General features: G+C 63.3%; 2 protein-coding genes across 6 annotated transcripts; one reads left to right on the top strand and one right to left on the bottom strand.

Moving 5' to 3' along the window:
* Positions 1-3,042: 3,042 nt before the first annotated feature.
* LOC310882493 (uncharacterized protein) lies at positions 3,043-7,642 on the bottom strand (the record flags this gene model as incomplete). Its single annotated transcript, XM_083801351.1, has 2 exons — positions 3,043-3,718; positions 3,992-7,642. One exon carries the CDS (start codon positions 7,640-7,642, stop codon positions 6,593-6,595), a length of 1,050 nt encoding a protein of 349 aa, XP_083657477.1. The 3' UTR covers positions 3,043-3,718; positions 3,992-6,592.
* An 872-nt stretch (positions 7,643-8,514) lies between these two features.
* RGS19 (regulator of G protein signaling 19) lies at positions 8,515-26,270 on the top strand. 5 transcript variants are annotated; one of them, XM_083801705.1, is made up of 6 exons: positions 8,986-9,687; positions 20,902-21,047; positions 21,431-21,567; positions 23,726-23,800; positions 24,500-24,734; positions 25,439-26,270. In XM_083801705.1, the coding sequence occupies exons 1-6, from the start codon at positions 9,057-9,059 to the stop codon at positions 25,625-25,627; spliced, it is 1,413 nt and encodes a 470-aa protein (XP_083657831.1). In that variant the 5' UTR covers positions 8,986-9,056; the 3' UTR covers positions 25,628-26,270. The 5 variants fall into 5 exon arrangements, 4 of the variants coding, with proteins under 4 accessions (XP_083657831.1, XP_083657832.1, XP_083657833.1 ...); XM_083801706.1 differs by lacking the exon at positions 8,986-9,687 and adding an exon at positions 10,346-16,694; XM_083801707.1 differs by lacking the exon at positions 8,986-9,687 and adding an exon at positions 18,145-18,386.
* The last annotated feature ends 1,384 nt before the right edge of the window (positions 26,271-27,654 follow it).

Genomic DNA, 27,654 nt, shown 5'->3' with positions numbered 1-27,654 from the left:
CATACTTGGCCTAGTGCTGTAACCATGGTACTGAAGTTATTTATGACTGAAATTAATGCTATAGTTAGCAACACTGGAACAGGGTTTCTTCTATGCTACTGTCCAACTGCCTCCCTCCCCCAGCCCCAGGCTATACTGGAAAGCAAGACCGGGTGTCTCCAGAGGGTCTTTAATTTGCGGTAAACAATGTCAGCCTCCGCTGATCCCCAAAACTTGGCAACACACAGCTGGGTATGCACAAAGACGCATCTCCTAAACAAAAACAAAACACTTGGCTGTGCTTTTATTGATCTTATTTTGTTGGGGGATTTATCTGGGTTTTGTTTATCTTAGTTCTGAAAAGTAAACGTTAATTTCCACGGAGGGACCTGGGGCTGCCGCGGGCAGAGCCAGGCCTGGCAGCAGCAGGGAGAGCTCAGCCGACCGCTGCTCGGCAGCTCTAAGCTCAGGGAATCACCGCGAAGGCGAAGAGGGGAGGTCAGCTTTTGTGCCTGGGGACACCGCAATAGCCGCCTCGGAGAAACTGATAGCCTCTGTACACAAGCTACTGGGAACCAGACCAACATTATTCCTGGCCTGATCCCTCCGCAAAGATCCCAGAGCAGGTGGGGAAGAGTCCAGCAAAGCAGAGGAGAACAGAAATGCAGAAAACCACAGCGCGATGAGTCTCTCCTGGTCAAAAAATCAGGCAGCTCCCTGCTTCCACAAGGCAGATCACAGAAAGAGCAGCTCCCAGCTTCGTACGACAGCCCAGAGACCAGGGCACCCGTGCTCCCCTGGGGTATCTTCACCAGCTTCTGCATGCCCTACACAGCAAATCACCTCACAAGTCAGAGGCCCGTAAAACAAGGCCACGATAAAAACACCGCAAGCAGAAAAACAAAAGGTGAGATAAAATAAAAAAAGGAGAAATGAGAGACAAGCGGTATGAGGAAATGACGGGACGCTGTGCTGGGAAGCAAGCGTACAAGGGTATCAGTCCATCGCTGATCCACAACAAAGGGCAGCTGGAGGGAATTTAGGCATCACCTGTAACAAAGCCTGGCCCCCTCAGCCACGCCACTGCCGTGGTTCTGCCGGATGGAGCAATGACTTCGTGTCAGTTCTGCTACCTGGAGCAACCTTTCAACGCCTTTCTCTGAGCACCAGTTGGCACAGCAGCCCTTCTGTTCGCCCCAGGAATAACGAGAAGCCAAATCCCTACCCCACGGGTTAGGGCTTCTCAGATACTCTGACCTGGGTCCAACCCAAATTTACAACTGAAGTCAACAGAAGAAACTCTGAAGGGCTTCACTGAGAGGTAGATAAGGCATTCCGGGAAAATTTACTTGGGGGGCAACACAGCATTTATTTGGTGTTTCATTTTTTTTTGTTTTACAGCCTAAAGCTCTGATTCCCAGAGCCACGATTCTCCCATTGCCCTCATGGAATTTACACTGGAGTCACTTGACTGGGTTTTGCTATGTCTAACGCGATTGCCGCCTTTATTTTTTGCTCTCTTTTTTTTGTTTTTAATTTTTCTTCTTTTGACCACAGGCAAAGGAAATAAATCATCTGATATCCTGCCAGCAAACTGCCATAGGCATTTTGAGACCAGAGGCATTTCTCCTGCCCCAAAAGAGCTTTAAAAAAAAAAAAGCTGATAACTTGGACAGGATTCAGGTATGTTTGTGCACATACCAGCAGTTAAACTGATTTCTTCCACTATCTTATCTGTCCATTTCTGGTTTTGAAGGAGAGGAAGTTTGGCAGCCAAGTCACTCTTGGAATGCGCTCAGTAAACCACGGACAGGAGAAGTGAAGAGCATAAATAGAAATAACCATAGGTAGAGCAGCTGGGAGCCTGGCTTCTGGCTTCTATTCCCAGCTTTACCCATGACTCACTTGGTGACCTTGGAAAGCCACTTCACCTCTCCCTGCTCCAGCTTTCTCAAAGAGAAAAAAAAAAGAAATCACCCACTGCACAGGGCACCCCAGGTAGAAGGGCTCAGCTGCTCCCAGCTGGGTGTCTTTGGAGGAAAAGCCTCGTCCTGCTCCCTCCATCAGCCCCAGGCCATCCCCTCCGCGCAGGGTCAGGGCACAGTGCCTCTCCCCCCCGCCCCGGGGGAAGCCGACAGATTTAACCGAGTGCATTTTGTGAAGCTTTTTGGGATCCGTCAAAGAAAGGAAAAGCGCTATAACAAAACGTTGCTAATTATAGCATGACAGCATACAACACATTCCTGCTCTGGACGGAGCTCTGCTATCAGCCAACTTAATTATACATTATCTCTGCCCAATTCCCTCCTTATTAATTGTGGCCGAAGCACCGAGCAAAGCCAAATTGCGGCTTGCTCTCCATTTCTCCTGATTCAAGACCAGTTCCTTGACAGCGACAGCTAGATTGGGAGGGCTGTGTCTGCTCCCCTGCCCACACTCCCTGCCCCCTCCACCAGCAGTTGTAAACATCTCCCTCCACTTGATTCCTGCCTGCCCAGAGCAGATTCCTGGGATGTTAGTGCCAGATACAGCCTTGGACGGGCAGTGCCATGGCTGGAGCAGGATGGAGCTGTGCTGCTGCTCCAAGCACCTGCGAACACCCAGCTGGGGGCCCTGAAAAAGCAAAACCCAGTTCTCTAAGCCTCATAGTGGGGCTTCGCAGCCTCCTGCTCGGCTGGAGGGGTGGCTCCAGGGCACGTGGGCAACGCTGCAGCAAGCCAAGCACCCACGTGCACCGCTAGCCCCTCCACGCAGCGGGGAGCAGCAGCAGAACGAAGGCATCCCGGATTAATTGCAGCAATTACAGCCGCATAAAAACAGGAAACTGCCCCTCCCTTCACCAGGGCAGAGGAAGAGCTGCTACATCTGCACCGCTGAGAAACGGGGCAGGAGCAAACAACTCACCCTGTCTTATCCCGGAGCACATCCAACAGAGGATGCCTTGGTGAATTCCTTCTAGAGATGCTTTTACCTCTGCCCCAGCACAGCTCCTGGAAAACAAAGCTCTCTGCTCACACCGGGCTCAGCCCAGGTGGCCTCAGCCCTGCAGCACCCACTTCCAGCAGGAGAAGCTGATGGGAGCTCTGCCACAAGCAGAACTTGTGCGAGCATTTCACATTTCTAAGGTGCAAGCATTTCACGCAGGGCCTCTGCTTTCGTGTCACTTCTGTATTGACAAACATCTTTAGAGTGCAGGGACATCAAGCAGTACCTATCCACTGTCCCACATGCACTACAGAAAGAGGAGGGGGAAAAAACATCCATACTCTACTTGTTGCCTTCACTGTCCTGGACAGAGGTGGCTACCACTGGCATACAACTTGGGACCCGAGCACCTGAGCTAGAGGAACAGGCAGGTTGGCCACACGAGCTAGCCCACGATGCCTTAAAGCAAATCCTGTTTGTTTGCTCTGGAATTGCACATGCATAGGTCAGGCCATAGTCAAAGCTTCCCCATTTCGGTATAACCTGATCAGTTAGAAATAGGGATTGTACAGCGCAGAGCCAAAAATCACATACAGGAACAGCTGCTCTGCATGTAAGAGTTGTCAGCTTGGCACATGTGAGAAACCTCAAGGTCATGAGTGCTCCTCCTGACAATGAGCCCCGGACCTTGCTATGTCAAAACAGAAATATCAGAATGATACTTCGAGTCATCGGCCGTCATCTGCTTCGTCTGCTGCCTTGTAGCCAGCAGCTCACGCACACTTGTTTAGATGTGTCCACGTGGGAATCCAACCTACAAATAAAGAACTGCAACAGAAGCTGTGGTTTTGTTATTACTGCTCAAGACCCGGTTTGTATGAGAAAGACACTTTCCAGTTCAGATGGAGGAAATGGAAAGCACAAAGACTCATTAGCTTGTTATGCAGCAGGGTAGATTTCTAATGAAATGCATCTACCAAATAACTCAGAGGTGAGGAAGCAACGGGGAGAGGTGCTTTTCACACAAGTAGAATAAAAATCAGAGTACTTTTAGTGGACTAGATTACACAGCCAGGAATATCTTTACCTTTCCATCTCGTGCTAAATATTTCATTGTCATTGTAGGCACTTGGCCTTCACCCCAAGGACACCCTTCCCATCACTGATCATCTCCATCTTCTCCCCCTCCAACCAAAGAGCAGAGAACTCCCACCAGCTCTCCAACACACCTGCAGGAGTTGCTCCATCCATCTGTGGACTTCCACAGAGACCAGACCAAACCATGCTCCTGGACACAGATGAAAGATTTCCACGGTGGCTTTCAATTCCTCCCACATATTAAAAGCTTTTGAACTATCACAGTGGACAGGTTGGAACAGGCCTGATGTGGTCCAACTTTTCTGCCTTGTAGTCAAGAAAAGGGCACAGCCACCCAGGTGCCTTCTGCCTGCTTTGATTCCAGCCAAAAGAAGCAGCACAAGAATGCATCTGCCTCAGCTTCGTCCCTGCTGTTGCCACTTCCCACTTCTTTCTGGCACTCTGCATTACAACCATGCAGCTATCTCTCAAGCAGTGATGAGAGCTTGAAAGAAAGTCTATCACCGGCTGGCACAGGTGGAAATTGTAATGCTAATATGCAACATTATTCACCAATACTACAACAAGCAGTAAAGTCAACAACTAAGCGAGCACTGCTCTGTAAAAAGGCTCATGCCTGGTTTCCATACCTTCCATGATTTCATATTACAAACAAGACTACGGTGGGGTTAGCCAGTCACAATACAGAAGTGTTTCTTCCAGCCTTGACCACGTCAGGGAGCAGCAGGGGCCTCACCAGCCAGGGTCCAGCCCCACAGCCAAGCAAGGCAGCTCCAGAGCTCACAGCCACATCCATCCACGAGTCCCGGTCAGCAGACAGATCCACGATGAGGCAGGCCAGCAGAAGTCAAGCCAAGAAATCAGTCCCCAGGTCAGGATCAGGTCCCAGTGACTGCTAAGCAGCTCCACAGAGGCAAGGCAGGGCTGTGGTCATGAAGCCACCCTCTGGATCTGGGTCCTGCCCACCCATGGGCCCTGCTGAGCTGGACTCCAGCACTGCTGCAGCATGGCCCAAACAAGAGCTGAGTCCTCTGGGCTGAGCTTAAATAGAGTTCCTGGCCTGTGAGCAAGGGGCGTGGATGGAGGCCCCAGGTGAGGCTGCTCAGGGCCCTTAAGAAGTATTCGTGCCCCTGTTAGCAATGCTGACAATTCGCAGCGATTCCTCCGAGGAGGACATCTCTGCAATGCCAAAGCCTTTGGGGCTGCAGCCCCGGCGCTGCTTTGGTCCCATCGCTGAGCAGCAGCGCGATCCCCCTGGCCGTGGCTTCTGCCAAGCTTGTTTCCCCCCCTCATCCTGAAGCTCGGCGCTAAAAAGCAAACAAACAGCCCTGCGAGCAGCAGAACTCGCAGAGTCTGGCTTCCAGCGGGCTGGCGTCTCTTGGGGGACCGACCTGGGTGCCTGAGAGGGCACAAGCTCCGACTGAAGCTTTTCCCACGGCTCGGGCATCAATCAAATGTCAGAGCCGCGCGGATTCTCTGGTGTCTAATAGGGGCTGACAGCGTGTGTTGGTCTTTCTCACAGCTGCAGCCCTGGCAGGGTCACTCTTTACCCGGCTGATTGTAAATGGAGGAGTTGAGCTCTGTGCCGCTGCTGGTTTGGGCTCAAACTGGCCAAAGGGTTAACAAGTTTTTTAAAGAGAGGAATTTGGAAGAATACGAATGCACTGATATACAATGCGATTGCATAAGCTCTGTTACATTAAGAAATCAAACTAATCAGCCCCTCTTTTTCCCCTAAATATGATAGAATTGATAGTTGTGTTGCTCTTGGTGGTGCAAAAGCCCCTTTGAAACTTTGCTCTACAACCTGCGGAGAGCCCCAGCCCAGAACTTCACGTTGCTGCTTTATCTTCAAGCTCTGGGGCCTTAAAAGAGCACAACGGCTGTGAAGGGTGCCCAGGGTATTTCTGAGAAGGGAATAAATTAACTGTGATGACACTGCACGGCCTGAGCCGGGTGTTCTGCAAAGACAGCTGGGGAACCAAGACATCCAGGGAAGGTTTCTGCCCCAGGGCAGGAGTGCTCTCAGGGCAGCTCTGCCTCCTCCTGCCCACAGCACCACCGCGGGCTGCAGTAACAGCTTGATCAACTCTATTGATCCCTCGGAGCTCCGGTCCCAGCAGCCTTTTTTGGTCCCTCCACTCAAACTTCCCTCTGCCTCCTGCAACGCCCAGGTGGGGTAGGAGAAGGAGGCCTTTCCGACACAAAGCCTCGCCGAGCAGCCTCCGCACGTCCCGTCCCGTTGCCTGCCAGCCTCTCGGGGCGTGCAGAAGCTGCAAACACCACGGGAAGAATCAGCCCACGCCGCAGCTCCAGCGAGGCTGGTATTGCGGAGTGCTTTGGAGATGGGTATTGAGCAACCGTTGACGGGATTGCTCCATCAAATGGTGCTTTGCAAACCCACCGGGGAGCCTTGCTGTATCTCAGTCCTGACACCGGCTGACTCCTCTCAGATACTCATCAAAAGAGATCCCTAGCACCCTGCCTGGAGGTACCAGAGCTCTGCTTTTTGGGGTGGAAAACGGACTTTGCCGGTGCTTGCTTTGTGCCCCGCTTGCAGTCCCCACTGCCCCTGCTCCCTGGGCAGCGATCACCCAACGTTCACCCCGCACTGCCCGGCAGGAATCCCACCGGCAATGCCAAAAACCAGAGGGAGTCCCACCAAAAGACCCCGCTCTGCGCTTTGGGGACACGCTCTCTTCCCTCCGCCAGCACCCAAGGGCCTCCCATGGCTGGGAGAAGGGGACCGTGAGGCGGCTGCCCGAGCACCCCGGGGCCGGGGCAGCTCAGCCCCGGGGTCGAGGCAGCTCAGCCCCAGGCCGGGACGCCTCAGCCCCAGCCCGGCCGCCCTCGGGGCCCCGCTCTGCGCCCAGCCGCCGCCGAGGCCCCAGGCCCGGGCCGCGCCGCCCCGCGGAGCCGCTCCCGGCGGAGTCGGGCGGCACCTGCGGGCGGGCCCCGCTACTGCAGCGGCCGGGCCGCTCCCGGGGAGCCCCGGAGGGGGGGGGGGAACAGGGAAAAAGCTGCGGGGTTTGGGGGGCACTGCCCGGGGCTGGGGCACGGCCGGGGGATGCACCGGAGTCCCCCGGGGCCGCACTCGGGGCTGCGGCCGCCAGCAGCGGCCCTGCCAGCGGCAGGCACCTGGCACGGGAAGGGCTGGAGCGAGGCCTTGTCGTAGCTTATCACGAGCTGGCTCGGGTCGGAGGGGAGCGTGAAGGTCTCCCAGTTCCAACCCCCCTGCCGTAGCAGGGATGCCACCCGCTACATCAGGTTGCTCAGGGCCTCGTCCAGCCTGGTCTTGAATGCCTCCAGGGATGGGGCATCCACAGCCTCTCTGGGCAGCCTTCCCCGGGACGGTGGTGGCCTTCCCCTGCTCCCGTCCCCGCTTCTGCCTTCCCCTGCTCCCATCCCCGCTCCACAGCCCCGGCTGGTGCTGGGGGAAGAAACTCGGAGCTGAATCCAAATGGGGATCCCGGTTGTTTGTTGGAGCTTTGGCAATTGCTGGAAAAGATGCGCTTCCCCTTCCCTGTGTGTGTTTAAGGAGGAGGTGTCTGGGCCAGGCCCTGGCACTGTGAGCACAGGGCTGTTCATTGACCAGGCTACTTTGCTGGTGATTTGGGAGCTCCGCACACCTTCTCCCCATTCACGCTTTCTCTTTCAAAAGGCGACCTCCTTCACATCAAACGCTCCTGGCTTTGTCACCATCTGAAGGGACGTCTGGCCCAAGAATCACAAGGACTCGCCAGCCCAAATATGCACGGGGATTTCTACAAATCCCAAACACACACTATAAAGCAGTTCCTGGAGACGTGGGAGGCTTTACAGGCGCTTGCAAGCTCCCAGCTAAATGAACCGCTAAAGCAAAGCCGGGAGCTGGCAGCCCCGCGCAGCACGAGGGAGCAGCCACCCGGCGCTGGAGCTGCTCAGAACGAAGATTTGGGAAAGTTACAACTGGAAGGGCCCTTGCCCAGGTCTGCCCTGAGCAAACTCTTTGTAGCGAGTGTGCTGCAGGGGTGAAAACAGGAAAATCCAAAGAGTATGCTGAAATGGCAGGAGGCGCAGCGGGACTGTGTGACCCGCCTGCACAGGGGCAGGGGTCTCGGCTCCAAGATGCTGCTCGCACGGGAAGGGGTCGGGATTGGGGTTTTCAGCTCAGCAGTCACATGTAAAGGCCTATTTTAAACGCTTTCCCCACGTAGCAGAGTGCACGTCTCAGGGATTGAAATAGACGGTGGTTTGATCATTGTCTCTCCCAGGGAAATGGGTTTTAATGAGGTTTTAAATAATAAAGTGGGATAATTTCCCTGGCTGGCACGATCATGAAATTTTTATGCCTCTTTTCTCTCCCAAAGTTTTATCACACTTTATTTTTAGCGATGCATAATCCCCCTTAAAAAAAATAGGAAAAAAAAAAAGGCAGAGAAACCACTGATTTAGGGAAAGCCGCTCCTTGGCAGGGACTCAGCCAGGGAAGCAGCCTCTGGGGCAGCTCCGCTCTCAGCAGCCCCATGCTATGGGGACAGGCCAGGACCCCACAGAGGCAGGGGGACCTCCAGCACCTTCCCTTCCCCACGCATTTGGGGGAAGCCTCAGCAGGAGAGTGCGGAGGGGACACCTCCCTCCTTGTGCCCCCATGGGGAGGCACAGCGCGGGGCCGGCTGGGTGCTGGTGCGGGGGATGATGCTGGGTCCAGCCTGCAGGGTGCTGGTGCAGGGCACCAATACTGGGTGCAGGGCACCTATACTGGGTGCTGCTGCAGCTTGCAGGGTGCTGGGGCAACGCTGGGTACAGCGCGCGAGACACTCGGTGCTGGTGCAGAGCACTGGGTGCTGGGTGCACGTGGCGGGTGCTGGTGCAGGGTGCTGGTATTGATTGCTGGTGCAGGGTGCCAGTTTGGGGATGACGGTGGTGGGTAGGGTGCCAGTTTGGGAATCATGGTGCTGGGTAGGGTGCCAGTTTTGGGATTATAGTGCTGGGTAGGGTGCCAGTTTTGGGGATCACGGTGATGGGTAGGGGGCCGGTTTTGGGATCGCAGTGCCGGGTAGGGTTTTGGGATCATGGTGCTGGGTGCCGGTGCAAACGTGCCGGGTGCTGGTGAGGGCATCGTGCTCGGGATACCGGTGCAGGGTCCCAGCCCCGTGTGCTGCCACAGGACACCAGCACTGGGCGTGTGCTGCTGGGTGCTGGCGCAGGGTACCGGCTGCACGGTACCGGTGCGGGATCCCAGCCCGGCTGCTCGTGCGGGACCCCAGCCCGGCTGCTCACCGCCGCTGCTGCCCACCGCTGCGTACTGGGAGGTACCGGTGCTGGCACCCCAAGGCACCGTTCGGGAGCAGAACCCAGCCCCGAGCGCCGCCGGCTCCGTCCCCTCGTGTCCGCTCCGCTGTGTTTTGACGCGAGGAAGTGCCGGGGCTGCAATTGCTTTAGGAAGTCAAGCGCAGGGGCCGGGAAACGCGTGCGCAGTGCCTCGGCTCGGCTCGGCTCCGCTCCGCTCCCGTTGCCTCTCCCTCTCCCTCTCTCTCTCTCCCCCCCCCCCCCAACCCCACCTCCCCCCCCCCCACCCCCCCCAACACCCTCCGGTGCCGAGCCCGGCGGCGGCAGCGCAGCGGCGGCGGCGGCCGGGGGGCAGCGGGGCAGCGGCGGCAGCGGACGGCGCTGCTGGGCGGCGGCAGCGCGGATGCCCGGCCCGTGAGTACCCCCCCCTAAACCCCCCCCCCCCTCCCAACCCCGGGCTGGGCTTGTTTTTTGTTTTTTTTTTTTTTTGGGAAAAAAAAAATGGGGGGGGGGTGGGGGCACGGACACAGACGCACGGGCCCGCCGCCCTCCCCTCCCTCGTGTATTGCCGTGGACCCCCCCCCACCCCGCTCCAAAAATCGGTGACCCCCCCCCCCATCCCCTCCTCCCTTCTCCACGCCGCCCCTCCGTGCGCGCTCCCCCCTGAACGTGCATCCTCCCTTCCCCTCCTCTTCCTCCCTCTCCTCCTCCTCCTCCTCCTCCCCAGCCCCGGCCACATGCACGGCGGGGCGCTGGGGGGGGGGCTGATGGAGAGCTCGGGCTGCTGGCCGTGCGTCCTGCTGGCCCTGTCGCCGTCTGTCCTGCTGTCCTGCTGTCCGGCTGTCACCAAACCCCCCCCCACCACCCCCGGGGCCGAGGGGGCTGCTGCCCGTAGCGGGGTGCTCCGCGGGGACCCGGCGAACCGAGCAAAAAAAAGGGGGGGGGGGGGGGTGGCTTCCCCGCCACATCGCCCCCGGGGGAGGGCAGGGCCCCTGCGAGGAAGAGGAGGATGGAGGAGGAAGGAGGAAGGAGGGGGCCGGCTGCACCAGGGCTTGCCCAGCCTTGGAGGGGGGGGGGGGCTGCTTGCCTTGGGTTCCCCCCCCCCCAAAACCTTGGAGGCCTCCCCGGCCTCGCTGCACCCACAGGTGTGCGCCGGGGCAGCGCTGGAGCATCCTGGGCAGGACGCCTGGGTCCCTGCGTGGTCCCTGACGCCGAGGGGGTGCCGTGCCCCACCGCGACGAGCAGCAGCACCGGGGAGCCCCGACCTCGCCGGCTGGGGCCACGCGGCTCTCGGGGAGGTTGGCTGAGGTCAGGGCGCCCGCGGGCTCCGGTCCCCAACGGGTCCCCCAGCACCGCCGGAGGAGCTCTGGGCAGGGGGACCTGGCTCGACGGTGCCCGGGGCCGTGTCCCCCCCCACCATGGGGATGCGACATCTGCCCGTCGCCCAACACGAGCCCATCACGTGGGCGCCGTGGCAGCGGGGTGGTGCCGCCGCTTGGCGCCGCGTCCCCGTGGCCGAGGGATGGAGAGGGCCAGGCTCGGCCGGCGGAGCTGCGCCGCGGGCGGCCGGCGGCACACGGCGGGGCGCGGAGAGGTTCCCCCCCCTACCCCAACCCCGGGGAGCTCCCTCTCTCTCCCCGCCGCTGCCATGAGGCTGCTCTGGCACGGATCCGTGGCCTTCTTTAAGAAACTAAACAACAACAACAACCAAAAAAAAAAGTGTTAAGTGAGTGGGAGGGATTTCCCCCGCTGCTGCGAGGGGAGTTCGTTCCCCTCCGGATGCGTCGCCACCGTCCCGGTCGATAGAGACGCTCGTCCCGTGGCGCGCCGGATGCGCCGAGCCCGTGGTGTTTGCTGCCCTGGTGGATATCGTGCTCGTTGGGAACACGGGTCACCCCAGTGGGCACATATTTCAGAATGTCTCCCAGGGGAGAGCGCCACATCAGATTTCCCTACAAGGATTTTAGCTCCTCCGCGTCAGCCCTTCCCCACAAATGACTCAAGCCGCTAATCAAAATACAGTCGTGTTCTTCGGCAATTAAACAAACTCCACCTCATAAGATTATAGTGGAGAAGAAGGGATTTAGTGACTCGAATATATTTCAATCAGGGTCTGGGTGCCCGTTTTGATATTGTTGTTAAACAACAACAACAAAAAAAAAAGGAACCAAAGGGAGATAATCTGATAATGCTACTCAAACCCAGAGAGAGCAAGGGAGAAAAATACCTCGGCGGGGTAGTTAATGCTGAGCTGCCCACGGTACAGGAGTAGCACGTCTCTGCCACCTCCCAAAGTGCATCCTCTCCTGTCTTTGCTTCTCTTTGGTTCTAATCTCACTCTTAGGCTCGGCTCGGGCTACAGCACCTTGAGTTTCAACTGGGCCCATGCAAAGGGCACGGGGAGCTCCACGCTCACGGCACTTCCCTCTGCACTCCGGCGACCCCCCGGGCACGGAGTGCCGGAGCAGCGCCGTGCCCCTGGCACTCGCCGGTGCTTTTGACCCATCCAGGCCAGAAGCTCCTCGACCTCTGCAGGGAACAGGGCAGCGGCTGCCGTGGCTTTTCCTCCTTTCCTCCAAGCTTTTATCCTCTGGATAAAAAAACGACTTTGGAAAGGCAGCTCCAGAGGAGGTGGGATCGCCGCGCGCGCTTCTGGCTCCGTTCCTCGGCCATCCCGGAGGGGACCCTGCGCCGCGCCTTCCCCGCCAGCGCCTGCTGCTCCTCGGGCTGGTTTCTTGCACCGAACCCCCCCCCGGCCAGGAGTCAGCACCCCAAAAACAGAGCAACCACCACGGACGGGCCGTGCCGGAGGCGGCATCGCCGCAGGGCGCAGCGCTTCGGGCTTCGCCTGGGATCGCAGACGCTTCCGGGTTACCCCATGCCCGCGGCCTCGCCGAGACTTCCTATTACTCAGTTCCTCGTTCGTCTCTGCGCATCTCTGCGCGTTTCCATTACAGAAGCTGGTCAGAGGGGGGGGGAGGACCTAAAGCCAGTTGTTTATGGACGTTGTTTAATCGCTGCTTCTTAATTTGGGGGAAGAAATGAGATTGGATGTCGCCACCGGTTATTTTTTTGCCCTCCAACTTGTTCCAACAACGATTTTCAGCCGTGTGGGGAGGAAAAGACGGGGGAACGGCGACCAACACCTTGTGTGGTGCAAGAGGGGAAGGTGCTGAGCCCGCCGGCAGCCCCGCCGCAGCCCCAACCTGGCAGCTCCGTGGGGACGTCGCCGTCCCTGCTCCAGAAAGCTCAGCGTGCAGGCGTCAGCCCCACAAGCGTCTCGCCCTGTGCCCCAGCCGCTGAGCGCTCCGTGAGCCTCTTCCAGCTCATTTCCATCACAGCTGGGCTTGCCCAGTCCATTTATTTCCCCCGTCTACTTCCCCACGTGCCACCCCGTGCTGCAGTCCCTCCTGCTCCCCTCCCTATCATCAGGGGGCACCCGAGCAGTTTTAATTTCCCTGTTTTCTTCCGTTATCCCTCACCGCAAGCCGGGCCCGGCCAGCGCTGGGGACACCCGTGCTTTTTAGCTGTTGCAGTGAGCCTGTTCGTGGCAGCCCACGGGGCCGGGGCCGCTCTCTGTGCTGGCCGGGGTTGCTCCACGGGGAGCTTGACCCGCAGAAAGCCTCAAATCCCGCTTGCCGTGGTGGTGCTGAGCCGTGCAGAGCCGTGGAGTGGTTTGTGGCCGACAGCCTGTGAGCCTTTTCAGGACAGCCCCAACCTCCTGGAGGGATCAGGTGCCTCCAATCCAGCCGTGCGTGCGTGCTGGGGACGAGCGTGCCCGTGGCCTGGATGCATCCCCCTGTGCAGCCACCCAGGTGCCGCGTGGCACCCCGGGGACCCAGCAGCTGGTGGCTTTGGGGTGAAACCGAAGAGAAAACCAAAAGCTGGGCTCCTGCTGGATCCAGGTGAATGCAGAGGCACGCGGGGAGGGGAGAGCCCCCGGCCCACGCTGTCGGCTCCGTCGGGTGCACAGGGCCACGGAGCTCAGCATCGAAGCAGGGGTCGCTCTGCCTTCCCCCCCCCCGGTCCTGGTCCTGCACGGCCTCCTGCCCCCGGCCGTCTGTGGAAGCAGGGCTACAACCCCGGGGAGGGCGGAGCAGCACCAGCAAGGAGAACTACAAAGTCCTTTGGGGTTCAGCTTGAATATTCATCTCGGGCATGGAAAAAAGGGGGTTTCCTGGCGGCGGGGAAACGCATGGGAGCGTTTCAGAACAAGCCGCCCTTCCAGTTCTCTAACCACCCTTGGAAACAGCCTCGCCTGCTCTCGGCTGACCTTCTGAGGGCTCCTTGCTCAGACTGCGAGGATCCGCTCGCTTTGGGGACGGAGCTTTTCCACGCTCCTGCCTCGCTTGTCAGCACTCGCCCGGGCACAAGGCAGGGGAGGCTGCGGCCGGCGGGATGGGCGCCGGGGGCCGGGAGCCCTCCTGGAGCCGAATTTGCCGCTGGCCCTATACAGAGGGGACTTGGGGAGCCGGCAAAGCTGTTTGGGGCTGAGGGTTTGAGTTTTTTCCCATTGCTCCCCCTCCCGCAGACGTGAAGCCGATGGGGGCTTGGGGAGTTTCCTCGAGCAGGAGGAGGAATGCCCGAGCAGCGTGTCAGTGCAAAGGGCAGGAGAAGAGCAAACAGCCGCATATTGGCATTAGCGGGCAGCAACCCCGGAAAAGGAAGGGAGAGCTTCGTGCCAGCCTTGGAAAACAAAGAAGAAATGAGGAAAGACACCGCTCGTGAGCCCGGCGCGGCTTTCTCCACGAGGAGGGAGCTGGCAGAGGGGATTTGGTGCTGGGCATTGCCGTGACAGCGGTGGCAGGCGAGCTCCCGTGCCCTCCAACGGGCACAGCCGAGCCCTGCGGCATCCCCTGGGCCTCCCTCGCCTCCAGGGCTCCAAAAGGGGACCGGCGTGGCCTGTCACACCAGGGGACTCGCTGAGGTCCCCAGCGAGGGCCACCCCTGCGATGCCACGGCCCGGGGAGCTGCAGTGAGCACCCCGCCGTGCCCGGGCTGCCCCAGCCGGAGCAGGATGCATCCAGCGGCTGTGCCGGTGCCGGAGGTGCCTGCGCAGAAAGCAGCGGCCGTGGGCTGTCCCCGTGGCGCAGGGGCCGTGCAGGGTGACAGCGCTTCCTTCCTCTGCCGCTGCCAGCTCCTCCCCGGGGGTGGCCAAGCCGAACCCCGCGGCCTTTCTTCCCCTTTGGTTTGGGTTTTTAAATCACCCCCGGGGCTGCCCTCGGAGGATGCGAGCCGCTCGCAGAGCTCCCCGGTGCTCAGCAGGGCCAGGGCAGGGCAGAGCATCACCGCTGTGCTGGCAGTGCGGGGGTCACCTGCGTCCCCCGGGGTGCTCCAGAGCTGGGACAAGGAGTCAGGTCACCAAATCTCCCCTGCCCGGGCTGTCAGCCCGCAGGACGCTCTCCTTGGGGGGTGCCCCGCGGATGGGGGCAGCAGAGGGGCTGGCAGGCGTCCGCAGGGCAGGGGCCTGCTGGGCTCTAGCAGCCAAGCGGAGCCGACACCTCCAGTGTGCGGCATTTGGGAGGTGTTTCCCTGAGCCCCCGGCCGTGGGGGTGGCGTGGCCCCGGCCGGTCCCTGCGCCAGGCGAGCGGCTGCTGAGCACAGCCCTGCCCTGACCACATCAAGGAGAGCGGGGCCGGACGCGTCCTCGGTGTGTCCGGAGCCACCTCCCGCCCGTGCCAGCTCAGGATCCCAAAGCACCGGGTGCGGGTCCCCAAAACCAGCCAGCAGCTTCCCAACGGGGGTTCGGTCTCATCCCGGGGCTGGGGGGAACGTCGCCCGTCGGCGAGCGCTCGGAGCCGCGGTAAGCGAGCCCTTTGATCCAGCGCTCCCCGGCACGCAGGGGTTTTCCCCATCCTTTCACCTCGCTGCGGGGTTTATCCTCCTGGTTCCTCATTTCCTCGGGAAGGTCGATTCCTCCTCTTCTTCTCTTGCGCTCCCCAAGCCCCCAAATGACTCCGAATCCCGGCGGAGCCGTGCCACGCGCTCCCGGCTGCGTGTGGACGGGGTCGGGCGGTGTCCCCCCGCTCCCCGGCACCCCACCTGGGCTCCTGCAGGACAAAGCCCGGCGGGAGCAGATCCTCGCCGTGCTCTCCTCTCACACAGGGGGGTTACCCACGGCCGGCTCCTGCCGATGCTGGCGTCTCGGTGCACGGTGCAGGCTCTGGGGCCGGGGATGCTCGGCACCGGGCGCTGCCCGCCCGGCTCTGCCTGCTCGAGGTGCCCGACCAGTCCTGCCGCCTCCCGCTGCAACCCGGGGCTGGAGCTGCGGCCGCGCCGACGCTTCTTCCCTCCCTTCCCTCGTTCCCTCTCTCCTGCCAGCCTCCGGGCTCGGTCCGTGCGTTTTAGCCCTCGCCGGGTATTGATTACCGGGATCTTTCTCCTTCCGCGTGGATCATTACCGAGTGCTTAACGGGAGCCTGCCTTAACAACGCCACGGTACCTCTCCTAATAGAAACATAATTGTCAGGGCTTGCCTTATTAAATCCCCCGGCTGATTGTCGCGGGTGCTATTTTTAACGCCGTGAAATAATTAGCCACGTTTCTGTGCAGGAGCCGGGGCCGAAGGGGAGGCTGCCGGCTGCGCGTCCGCTCGGGGCGCGTTCGCTGGGGTGTTTTGGGGAGAACAGCGACGGGTTTTGGCTCGGAGGACGCTCGCTGCAGAAATACCCGGTGCTAAAGCCGAGGGAGGTGCTGGGACAAACCGAGCGCCGCGTGCAGCATCTCCTCCTTCCTGTCGGCAGGCCCTGCCTCTCCCCCGCCGTAGCGGGTGGCAGAAAAATCACAGCCGGGCTCCCCCGGAGGCATCCGCTCGCTGCCGCCGCCTCCGCCACGTGCGCGGGTGCCTCTGCGGGTGCTGGCGGTGCCGGCGCTGGGCAGGGCGGTGGGGAGGCGCAGATGTGGGAGCGTCACCTCCACCCCCGTCCCCATGGGGCCACGGGTCCCCGGATCCGGCCGGTGCCCGGCTGCGGTCGTGGGCAGCGCTGGCACCTCCCGGTAGCATCCGGGGTCAGCCTTGCCCTGTGCCCGTAGGACACCAGGCCGGTGTGGGGGCTGGAGCCCAGCCTTTTTAGTCCTTTTCTAATTGTTGAAGGGAGAGAAAAAAAAAAAAAAGAAAACACAAAAAAACAGTGGCTAAGAATAGCTCCTAAAACTTCCTGTGCGCCGGCAGGTGGCTGGGGCAGGCTGCGGGGGCGGGAGGCAGCTGTGGGGCTCGGCGGCGCCGTGTGCCCATGGGGCAGCCCTGGGAGAGGGGGTCCCGGGGGTCCCGGCCCCGCCGCCACCCGCTGGGGCTGCCCACGGGGCTGGCCCACGGCTCTCTGGGCCCGGTGGCCGATTCCAGATGGATTTGGCAGGTTTGGCAGAGGTCGGAGGTGCTGAGGTTGCGCATGCCAGAAGCCGGGAGGGCTGCGGGAGGCATGGTGAGGACGAGCCCCGCGGTGTCCCCGCACCATCCCGTGGGGACGGTTCCACGGGTGGCAGTGGGGGGCACGACCTCCGGGTGTTTTGCAGCCCCTCTGGGGCACGGAGAGGCAGCAGAGCTCATATGGCTGCGGGTCCAGCTTGGCCTTACCTCTTTGACCCCTAAAATACAAAGGGATGCTCCCTCCTTCGGCAGAAAACTAACGGCCGTGGTGGAAAACAAAACTGGTTTTGGTGCCAGGCGGTGCCCAGCGAGCTGGGGGTGCTGGGGGCTCCCACGCGGGTATGGGAGCTGGAAAGGGAAACCCCATGGAAAATAAACGAGCTTCGGGTGCGAGGCGCTCTGCGCCCGGAGAAACAAAACGTCCCCATCCAAGGAGCCCCGACAGCCTCCAGGAGAGCGGCGCTGCTCAGCTGCTCCGGTCCCCGCAGGCGGTGCAGGATGAGGCCCGGCGGCGAAGCCCCAGCTCCGGCTCCCCAGGCACTGTCTGGGCGCACTGGGAAATGCAGGTGCCTGGCGGGAGTCCCGGCCCCGCAGCATCCCCACCCGGTGCCGTACCCCACCGCGGGGCCAAGGTGCAGGAAAAAAAGGTGCTGAAACGCTGGGGGACTTTGCGGGGGGCTTCCCACCCCGCTGCGGTGCGTGGCTCGGCCCTGGGATGGCGCCGATGCGGCCGCTTTGGTTTTGGGCGCTGGGGTGCGCGGCGTCGGGAGGAGATAACAGCCGGCGGCCCCCCGGGGAAGGAGAGGCAGCGGGCAGGGCGCTGGGCCGGGCTGATAACGGGCGCGTGCTGCGGCCGGGGCTCGGAGCTGCCCTGGGGTGGCCGAGCAGGGCACGCTGCCATCGCCACGGCCCCTTGGCTCTTCTCGTGGCAGGAGCGGGGCCGTGCCCGGTGTCTGCACCCGGAGCCGGGGGTGGAGCCCCCTCCGCCCGCAGCGCTGCCGAGGGCAGATTCAATCAAGGAAGCTGAGGTCGCGCGTCTGATTTTTCTCTCTCGTGTTTTTTTTTTTTTTTCTAAAGAGGAAAAAAAAAAAAAACAAACAACTTTGTTTGTGAGTCACTCTTGGCCGAGGGAGTTCAGCTCTACTCTGCATGTCAAGCAGGCTGGCGCATCCCTGTTTCGCGCAGATGCTGCTAGAAGGCACCGTGCGAGGCTCTGACTCAGCCCGCCCGGCTTCACCGGCCCCGCTCGCCTGCCGCCGAATTCCTCGCCCCGCGGGCAGAGCCCTGGGAGGCTCCGGAGACCCGAAAAATCCTGGGGCGCGGGCGCGGTGGAAACCACGGGCTCTTCGAAGTGCTCGGGACGGATCCTTGCATCGCTTAGGCTCGCTCGGCTCCTCGCGGGGGCCGCTTCCTCGGCTGCGGGGCTGCTCCACCACCGGCGCGCCCTGACCGTCCCCACCATGCCCAAAACGCCCGGCACCGCGGTGGGCGCCCGGCACCGCCGGGACAGCCCTGTCCCCACGCTGCTCTCACGCTTACGGCATCGGCAGGAGGCAGCCGAGGGGAGGAAGCAGGAAGAAAGCACGGCCCCGCCGCCGCCGCCACCGAGGCTCCCCGTGCCCCCGGGCTGCCCGGTGCCCGTGGCGCTGCCCTCCCGTACCACCCGAGCGGGCGCCCGCGGCTCTTGGCCGGCACGGAGCAGCGGCGGGGAGAGCAGCCGGGCCTTGGCGGGGCTTTCCCAAAAAAGGTCTGAACTCTTCGTTTGAGTTTGCCACTTCCCTTACCACTCCCTTTCCTGTGAGAGGATGTGTTCGGCTTCTTTTCTTTTCTCTTACTTTCTTCTCTTCTCTCCCGTCTCCCTGCCTGCCGAGCCGGGCGATGCCGCGCTCCCGCTGAGGCTGCCGGGCCGAGCCCAGCCGGGTGCCGGCGGCGGCGTGGCGATGGCCGGAGCGCAGGTACGCGGACGGATGCGCTGCGGTGGTGGCCCCTTGGGGACGCTGGGGCTGCCCCTGGGACGTCCCCACGGGGGCCGGGTGGGTGCAGGGGGGCTCGGCGAGGCGGGGCCGGGGCGGGCGCGGGGCGCGGCGCTCGGTTGTGCCCCGATTTGTGGCCGGAGATAGGAGGAGGAGGAGGAGGAGGAGGAGGATGCCACGGCGCTGCCAGGGTGGCTCCAGGCACCGTGCCCAGCTCGGGGAGCACGGGGTGCGTGCGGGGGCATCACCCCCACCGCTTGGGTCAGCGCTCGCCGTGGCCTTGCTGCGCGGTGTCGGGGCGCGCGGGGCCTCTTGCAGCCGTCGCGGGGCGATTTTGGTGCCTTTGCCCAGGGCCGGCCGTGCACATGGTGCCTGGGGGCCGAGCTGACACCATGGCGGCCCCGGTAAGGAGGCAGCCGGTCTGGGGAAGGGGACGGTTCCCTTCCAGAGCGGTTTTGGGTAGCTTCCGTCGTGCGCAGCCGAACGGGGGCTTGGAGCGGTGAAAGGCACCGGGGCGGCACGGCCCCGTCCTCGTCGCGCTCTGCGTTGGGATGGGGAGAGCCGCGGGGCGGCACTGGGCTCAGCGAGGACGTCATGGGGGCACAAGATGCCGTGGTTTGGAGACAGCCAGCACACAGGGACCCCGAGGCCGGGTGCCGCGGCTGCCTCCCCGGGCAAGGGGCAGCACCGGCGAAGCCCCCGGGGAGCTCAGGGAGCTGCCTGGGTGGGGACGAGGGTGGCTGTCGGGGCGTCTCTCGCCTCTGCTTGGGAAACGTCCCCTTTTTCGTCCGCCTTCCTCTTTTCGCAGCCTCGTGCGCACCCGCGCCTCCCCTCCGGCGCCCGTAGGCTCTCGCACCGCGCGGCCCCGCTTCCTGATCCGCCGGCCCCGGTGGCCCCATCCCTGCGGCCCCGTCCCCCTGTCCCCAACCCTCGGCCACCCCACGGCCTCCTGCTCTTCGCCCCCGGGGCCGCCTGCGGCAGGGTGTTCCCCGCACCCAGCTTTCCCCCACCTTCTCCCCGTTGCTGTAATTCGCGCCCCAGTCCCTGTCGGCTTGCTGTGGGATTTTTGCTGCCTGCGGGCAGGGGGGAGAGCGGCTGGTGGGAGCGAAGGGGGCGTCGGTCTGGGAGAAGCAAAGCAAAGGGGAAAAAAGAAAAAAAAAAAAAAAACGAGGATTTTTAAATGCACCTGACAGCAGCGGCTGTCTGAGGGCGCGGAGCCCGCTGCCGAGCCGGGTGACAAGGTCACAGCCGTCCTGCCAGCACTCGGGTCTATAAATAGGGACAATTGGGAGAGAAACACAGCCTCGCTCCTTTTTAGTTCCTGTGGGAGCGAGGGGAGCCAGCGGGAGGGTTTCAAGGGCCGGGGCCAGGAGCTCGCTGAAGGCTCTGCCATGGGGTGGCCGTGCCCGGGGAGGGGGCGACCGCAGCCCCCGGCCCTTGCAGCCTTGGTGCACGGCTCCGAGCGCCCGCCACCGGCATCCCCCCGCTCGGCCTGTCCCCAAAACCTGGGGACGGCCCTGTCCTGCAGCCCGGACCTGGGGCTGAGGCAGGATGTTGACCCTGGGTGATGGGACAAGGGGCGGTGGGGTCGGGGCTGCTTCGGGCCAGGGCTGCCGGGGGCCGTGGGGCAGGCGAGCGGGGTGAGCCGCAATGGAGAGCTCGGGGCTCGGCCACCGCTTGGCACCCGTCGGGTCTGGTTTAGTGCCGGGAGCTCGGAGAACTTCCCCCCCCCCCCGGTTCCTTCCACTCACATGATGCCGCGGAGCGGCTCCGACTTCCCCATCCCCAAAATGCGCCGCGGGGCTCCGGCCGTGGCACAGCCATGGCACGGGGCACAGCCGGGGGCACACGAGGCTCAGCCCCGCTCCCCGCCTGGCCCTGCTGCTGCGTGCAGGGCTCAGCACCCCCAACCCCCTTTGTGTAGCCAAACGCAGCAGGGCAGAGCCAAGATTCGGGGGCATCGAACCCGGGGCCAGCCCAGAGCAGCCCCCCAGGAGCCCCGCACCCGTGGGTGCCCGGCAGGGCGCAGCCGTCACCCTGCCAGCAGCGCACGGGAGGGGTCGCAGCGCGGCGTGGGGCAGCCGGAGCGCCCGCTGCCTTGCTTTCCCCTCCTCCTTTCCTTTTCACTTCCTTTTCTCGCACCGTTTCTGCCTGCCTGCCTGCCGTGCCCCAGCCCGCAGCCTGCGACGGGCCCTTCCCGGCATGGAGCGGCCCTGCCCGAGCTGCTCCCCGGCGGGATCGGCGCTCGCCGCGGGGGTAACGCGGTGCCCCCCCTCTCGCTTCCCGCAGGCTCCATCCAGGAGGCTGCAGGGACGCTAGCGGGGCCGCGTCGGCGCCACGGGTCACGACCCGCAGCCTGGGAGGAGCGGCGAGCAGCAGAAGGGCCCCCGCAGAACGACCCCCCCACGTCCACCGTGTATGAGGCTGGGACGCAGGTGAGACGGAGACCGGGGCGGCGGCGGGGGCGAAGGCTCGGGGCTGGCTGACGGCTGGGATGGCAACGGGGAGGAGCCCAAAATAAGTCACGGTGCTGGGGTCCCGCGTTCACCTCCGTGTTCGTAGCGGGGGGAAGAGCCCGAGGCATCGCAGTGCTGGGCCGGAGCAATGGGGACAGCGGTTTGCCCACGCGCAGAGGGTTTTGGGGCCTCCTGCCTGCAGCGGGGAGCTGCCCTGGGGCTGCCCCTCGGGTGCGTTTGAGCTCCGAGGTGTCGTTGCCCACAGCGCGGACCCAAAAGCTGCTTTTTGGGGTGGGGGATGCTGGTGCCGGTGTCCTGCCCGCAGCTCGCTCACCCGCCCCGTGCCCTCCTCTGCCTTCCAGTACGCAGGACCCGCGTCCGCAGAGACACCCCTTCCGATGTCCCGGCATGAGACTTCTCCGACAACGGTGCAACCCGCCAGCAACCACCGCCCCAACGCCTGCTGCTTCTGCTGGTGCTGCTGCTGCAGTTGCTCGTGGTACGTGTGTGTCCCCCCCCGGCCCGCCGTGCCACCCCCAGTCCCCGCGTGGTCCGAAACGCGCCGGCGGCGTCCTGGCCGTGCGCACGGGAGGCGCGAGGGGGTCGCTCCTGGTCCTCCGTGGTTTGCGCAGCACCAAGGGCTTGGATGCGGCCCATGCCCGAGGAGGTGCGCGGGATATGGGGGACAGGACCCCAGGGGGGACAGGTTCCCGTAGCAGCCCCCACCCCGGGGTGCTCAGCAGCCTTTTGGTCGCAGCCCCGTGGGCAGCGGGTGCGGGAGCGCGGCCGGGATGGAGCCAGCCCCTCTCACCTCCAGGATGTTTGTGTGCTCATGTTCGGCCGGCAGCTGAAAGCCGAGCGGGTGCTGCGACCAGAAAGGGTGTGCACGGGGTTTGGAGGCGGTGTTTGTACCCGGAGGGGACCGGGAAATCAGCGGGGCTGTTGCGGGGAGCACACGTTGCTCGCCTCTGTGCAGAGCCCGGGGAGCTCGCGCTGCGGAGCCAAGCCTCGGCGCACCACGGCTCGTTCCCTTCAGCCAAGGCTTTTAAAATATCTAGAGCGGAAAGCAGCATCGGGAACCCTCGTCCCGCGCTGCGTTAAGGGCGCCGCTGGGGCTGGAAGGCCCCGGCCGGGCTGCGCGTGGGAAGCGGGCAGCAGCAGAGCGAGGAGCTGGGCCCCCGCTGCCCTCCTGCTTCATCCCAAACCTGGGCCGCCCCCACAGGGCACCCGGCTGCTCTGGGCAGGTCTCACGGCCGGGCAGAGGGACCTCAGTGCGTGGTGCTGTGCAGAGCCGGGCCCCGGTGCTGCCCGAAGCCAGGCCACCGCCAGCTGCTCGCCTTCGGCTGCGCCTCCCCAACTCTCCGAGGATTCCCGGCTCCCTTTTGTCGCCGGATGACCGGATTTTGGGGAGCCCGTCTGCTCTTCTCCATCCTCCGCGTCAGCCCACTGAGATCCCTGGTGATTTCGCAGCAGCTTCAGGCTTTGCGGCCACCGAGAGCATCCCGACCCGGAGCTGAGCGCCGTGCAGCCCCACGGCACACCCCAGCGCCGGTGCGGCAGTCCTCTGCAAACCCCCGGCGCCTCCGCAGCACCGCCACACCGTGGCCCTGCAAGCCTCTGCTGTGTCCTTGGGGCCCCGTCTCCTCACTGGCTTCGTTTCCTCCGATTTTCGCTCCAAAACGCAGCGAGGCCCCAGAGCAGCTCCCCTCGCAGCCAGCCCCAGGCTCGGTGACACCCGGGCACGGGCAGCGTGCCACCTCCCTGCCTCCCTCCTCGGTGCCTGCAAGAGCTCACGAGCAGAGGCGGGACAGAAAAGCCTCGCAGAAAGCGAGCGAGGACCGGCACGAGCCATCCCCGGGCTCGGCAGGGCCGGGTGACAAACCCTTTGGGGACAGCGTGGGCAGGGAGGTGGCCGCAGCCGCAGCCACCGCGCGGCGGCTTCGCCCACCCGCCCGCTGCCGGGGGGAAGAAGTTTGCAGGGCCGATGGTGTGCGAGCGCCGAGGGGCAGTGTCGCAAGCAGGAAGCGCTGTGGTTGGCGCCGGGCTCCGAAATTCGCGGGCCCCGGGGGGAAGTTGGCTGGAGGCCGCTTTCCTCTTGCACCGTGGGGGCGAGGATTGGGGGGGGGAGCGGGGGACGCCAGTGCCCCGGTGTCTCCGTCGTGCGCTCCGGCTCCGGGTTGGGGCATCCCTGGTGCACCAAGGGTGCAGGGTTCAGCCCTTTGCCTTCCCAAATTTATCCCAGCCGCACGCTTCCTGCACGAGCCGGGACCCGCTGGCAGCTGGAGAGGGCGATAACCCGGCCCAGCGCCTGGCCCGCAGCATCCTGCAGCCATTTATTGGCGACGGGTGGCGTGGTGCTCGCTGGCTGCGCCTGGCTGCCGACCTCTGCGGCCGCTGCTGCCCGGCCCCGGTGCTGGCCCCGGTTCAGCGGCACCCCGAGCGCAGGAAACACCATTGCACGACCGGGGCGAAGTTGCACAAGAAGGGAGACGGGGTGCTGGGCACGGGCAGGGTGCTGCTGCACCCGGGGGAGAGCCGGGGGTGTGGGATGTGGGTGCCCACGGAGGAAATTTGTCGGCCAGGAGTTATCGGGGACGGGGTGGGGGCAGCAGCCCCGGCCCCTGCCGCCCGTTTCTACCTTTCCGTCTCCCCGTTAGGAACGAGGACCGGGAGCGAGCATGGAGGGCGTCTCGGGAGACCAAACTGGAGACCATCCCAAACTGTGAAGCGTGGTGAGTGCAGGGGCAGCGCCGGGGGCACGGCACGGCACGGCTTGGCACGGCACCGCACAGTTTGGCATGGCACGGCACGGGGAACCATGCGCCGAGCCTCCTGCGGCACCCACGGGGAGCGGGACCGGGGTGCCAGCACCGAGCGTCCGCTCCCTCGGGCACGGGACGGACCCCCCCGCACACAGCCCACCCATGGGTGCCCTGTGCAGCACCAGGCGCGGCGTTGCCAGGGGTCGGGTGTATTAATTAGCCGGCAGCAATTATTGCCCCTGCCTTGCTGTAGCGAGGAGTGTTTGCGGGGAGCAGCCCTGCCGCCTCGCCCTGCCCGCGGCGCAGCTCGGCACGGGCAGGGGCTGTGTTCCCTCCTGTCTTTGCGCAAGGCCGGCAGCAAAACGGGTCTCATTTGGGGAAATTCGGCTTAAACCAAGCCCAGGGCCCGGCCTGGCCGAACAGAGGCAAGACAAACCCCGTGAGTGCTTCTGGGGACCTCCGGGAGCTCCGCAACGAGCAGGAGCTCAGGGGGTGCGTTTGGGATGGCTCGGGGGGGGGGGTCCTGGGACCATCCCTGTGTTAGGGGATGTGCACGGAGTCGCGGGTGGGGATGCAGTGGGGAATCCGCAGCCCTCCTGTCGCATCCCGTGTCCCGGTCCTGCGGTAACCCTTTCCCCTTGCCTTTCCCACCCCCCGGCGACCCCGCAGCGCCAAACCCACGCCCGAGGAGGTGCGGGGCTGGGCACAGTCCTTCGACAAGCTGATGAAGAGCCCGGCGGGCCGCAACGTCTTCCGGGAGTTCTTGCGGACTGAGTACAGCGAGGAGAACATGCTCTTCTGGCTGGCGTGCGAGGAGCTCAAAACCGAGTGCAACAAACACACCATCGACGAGAAGGCCAGGATGATCTACGAGGACTACATCTCCATCCTCTCGCCCAAGGAGGTAGGGGGCCCGGCCCCTCCTGAGCTCGGGCAGGGGGTGGCGCGGGCTTAAAAGCGAGGCTTTTGGGGTGGTTCGTTAGGGAAAGGGCACCCACGCGGCTGTTTGGGGCGTCGGGGACACGCTGGGGACCCTGGCTCAGCTGGAGGAGGGCGGGGGTGCAGAGGGATCGTGCCAACCCCCCCCGGGACAGCACAGGGTAAAGGCTTTGCCCCTTGCTCGTGCACAGCAGTGTCCCCATCCCCATCCCCAATCCCCATCCCCATCCCCAAGCTCCTCGCAGCGCTGGACCGTGGCTCAGCAGGGCTGTGCTGCGGGGCCGAAACCTCACGAGGGCACCAGCGGGCCGAGGAGATGCTGCAGCATCCCCGGGTGGGGACACCCCGAGCCGCAGCCCCGCGCCCAGCGAGGGGACAGGGCGACAGCCAGCACCCCCCCCAAAAAAACCAGCCCCGTGCGAGCCCATTTGAAACCCTTTCCCCCCTTTCCCCAGCACCTTGCCGGGGATGGAGCAGCCCTGCCGGCGCGCCGCGGTGCCCCTTTGGTGCGTGGCACCGGGGTGGTCCCCAATTCCTCCCCTCGGAGCCACGGGGCCAGCATTTGGCGCTGTCCCGCCAGGCTTTTGGCCCGGGGGTGGGCGTCGGGGCCGGGGGGCTCGGCGCTGGGCTCCCCCCACCCCAACCCCGATTTCTCTCCGTGCCGCCCAGGTGAGCCTGGACTCGCGGGTGCGGGAGGTCATCAACCGCAAGATGCAGGAGCCGTCCTCGCACACCTTCGACGACGCGCAGCTCCAGATCTACACGCTCATGCACAGAGACTCCTACCCTCGCTTCCTGAACTCTGCCATATACAAATCGCTGCTCCAGAGCGTCTCCCGCTCCTCCTCGGAGTCCTAAGGGCACCCGCCGGCCACGGGGACGCCCAGCGGGGACGCGGCACCCGGGGAGGGGGACACACGGCCCGTCCTCCCCCCCCGCCAGCCCCCTCCCCAGCCCCCCGAGTTTTTAGCTTTTTACCTACGAACCCTCAGGCCGGTTTCTGGGCCGCCGGGGGCAGCGCTGGCCCCCCCCCCCCAACAAGGGCCACCCTCCAGGATTGTCCCTGGGGCTGGTGGCACCGCAGCCCGGGGTGGCTCCGTACTACTGAACCCTGCCCCGTCCCCGCCGCCGGCCGGAGCGAGCTGGGGAGCGCCCGGGGCTCGCCGCCGCCGCCCCCCCCTCCCCGGCTCCCCCCCCCCGCACCCCGTTTTGAAGAGGTCACTTTATCCCCTCTCCACCGCACCTGGGGACACAGCACATCCCCGTTTCCCACCTGAGACCCATTTGGGGACTGTTTTTGGTTTTTTTCTTGGGGGGGTGTGGAGGGGGGGTTGGGGGGGGGGGGAGGTCAATCGTTGGTTGTTTTTGTTTTTTTTTTAATCTTTTTATTTTAAATGCTTTTTTCGTTGGCTTTTACAGGGGAAGGGGGAGGGGGTCGTCTCGAGGGGCGGGAGGGGGGGTTTGACAAACGTCTGTGTACATATAAAAACTTGTCAGGTTTACGTCGCTCCATCTGTTTGAAGTGGCCAACGGGGGGGGGGAGCAGTCCTGCAGCCCGTTTGTGTCCCCAAAAGGTCTGGGGGACATCCCAGGGCTGGAATGGGGACGAGAGGACCACGTCCCACGTCCTGCGGGGGGACAGCAACTCCAGGGGGGCAGAGGGAGGCAGCCCGAGGGGCTCAGCCTCCAGAAGGGCCCCAGCAGTAGGGATTTGGCTCCAAGGATGCACTCGAAGCGCGAGGAGGGGGCGTCCCGGAGCTGCCCCCTCTGCCAGCCCGTCCCCACCCAACACCCCAGCACCGGGGCTCACCCACATCACCCCGAGCCCTGAGCACCCCCGCGTCCTCGCTTCGGCGAGCCCAGGGCCAAGATCCGTGCGGGCTGCGGGTGAATTTGCCCTCCTGCAGAAACCCGCAGGCACCAGGACCCCAAAAACGAAGGCTCTGCCCATCCTGCGCCTCCCCCAGCACAACAAACGGGGGTCTGCCCTCGTCCCGCGGGGGGAGCTTGGCGCCGGGCACGCAGCAGCGGCCAGGCAGGGCTCCACGTGCGACGGGAAATGTCACGGGGGAGATATATAAGATCCGTGTATTTCTGTACGGCCTGAGGAGCTGTTTACTGGAGCCCCGGCTCCCGGCACCGCGACGTTTCTGCCCTCCACGCTGAACCGAAGCCAGCGCCGCGGCCCCGGCTGGCCACGGACCCGCGCGCCCCTCGGGGAGTCACACCGCGACAGCCCTGGCTCCTCCTGGCCAAGAAGAGCCCCGGGGCTCCTCCACGTTCATCCCCTCACTTTTCTCTCTTCACCCCTTTCAAAAAAAAAAAAAAAAAAGGCACTGGTTCTTTTTATTGAAGATATTTTTTAAGCAAACAAAAAAAATTCCCAGCTTTTCTTTTTGTTTGTTTCCTTCCTTCCTAGTGGTGCGACTGTGTGGAAATTCATGTCAGTAAACTCGGTTCTGTTTGCCAAGCTGGAAACGCAGTTCAAGCAAACGGATTTTTGAGAGAGACCAGGGATAGTTCGTTTGCTCAGGAATGTCGGTCTTTTTATTAATTCGGTCCTTCCCAACATGTGAGGCGATGGCAGGCTGCGAGCCCCAGCAGCCGGGCTCCCGCAGCGGGCGGCAGCTCAAATCCTGCTCCCAGCGGCCGTTTAAAACCCAAGGTAATGTTTGTGGTGGGTACAAAAGCAGCAAAGCGACAGCCTCGCTGCCTGGGGCGCTCTCCCTGCTCGTGCAAGCGGGGCAGCGCCAACGAGTGATGCCAAACGAGGGGCTTGGCCAAGCGAGTGGAGCAGGGCAGAGCTCGGACCCCGCACTGGAGAGATTTTACCTCTGAGTCTGGGTTTGCCTCATTTCCTTACTTGCAGAGCGTTCTCAGAATCT

This window comes from Anser anser (genome assembly GCF_964211835.1).
Source record: "Anser anser genome assembly, chromosome: 16".
NCBI lineage: Eukaryota > Metazoa > Chordata > Aves > Anseriformes > Anatidae > Anser > Anser anser.
The sequence above is the reverse complement of the archived record's forward strand: the minus strand, read 5'-3'. Positions and strand labels throughout refer to the sequence as shown.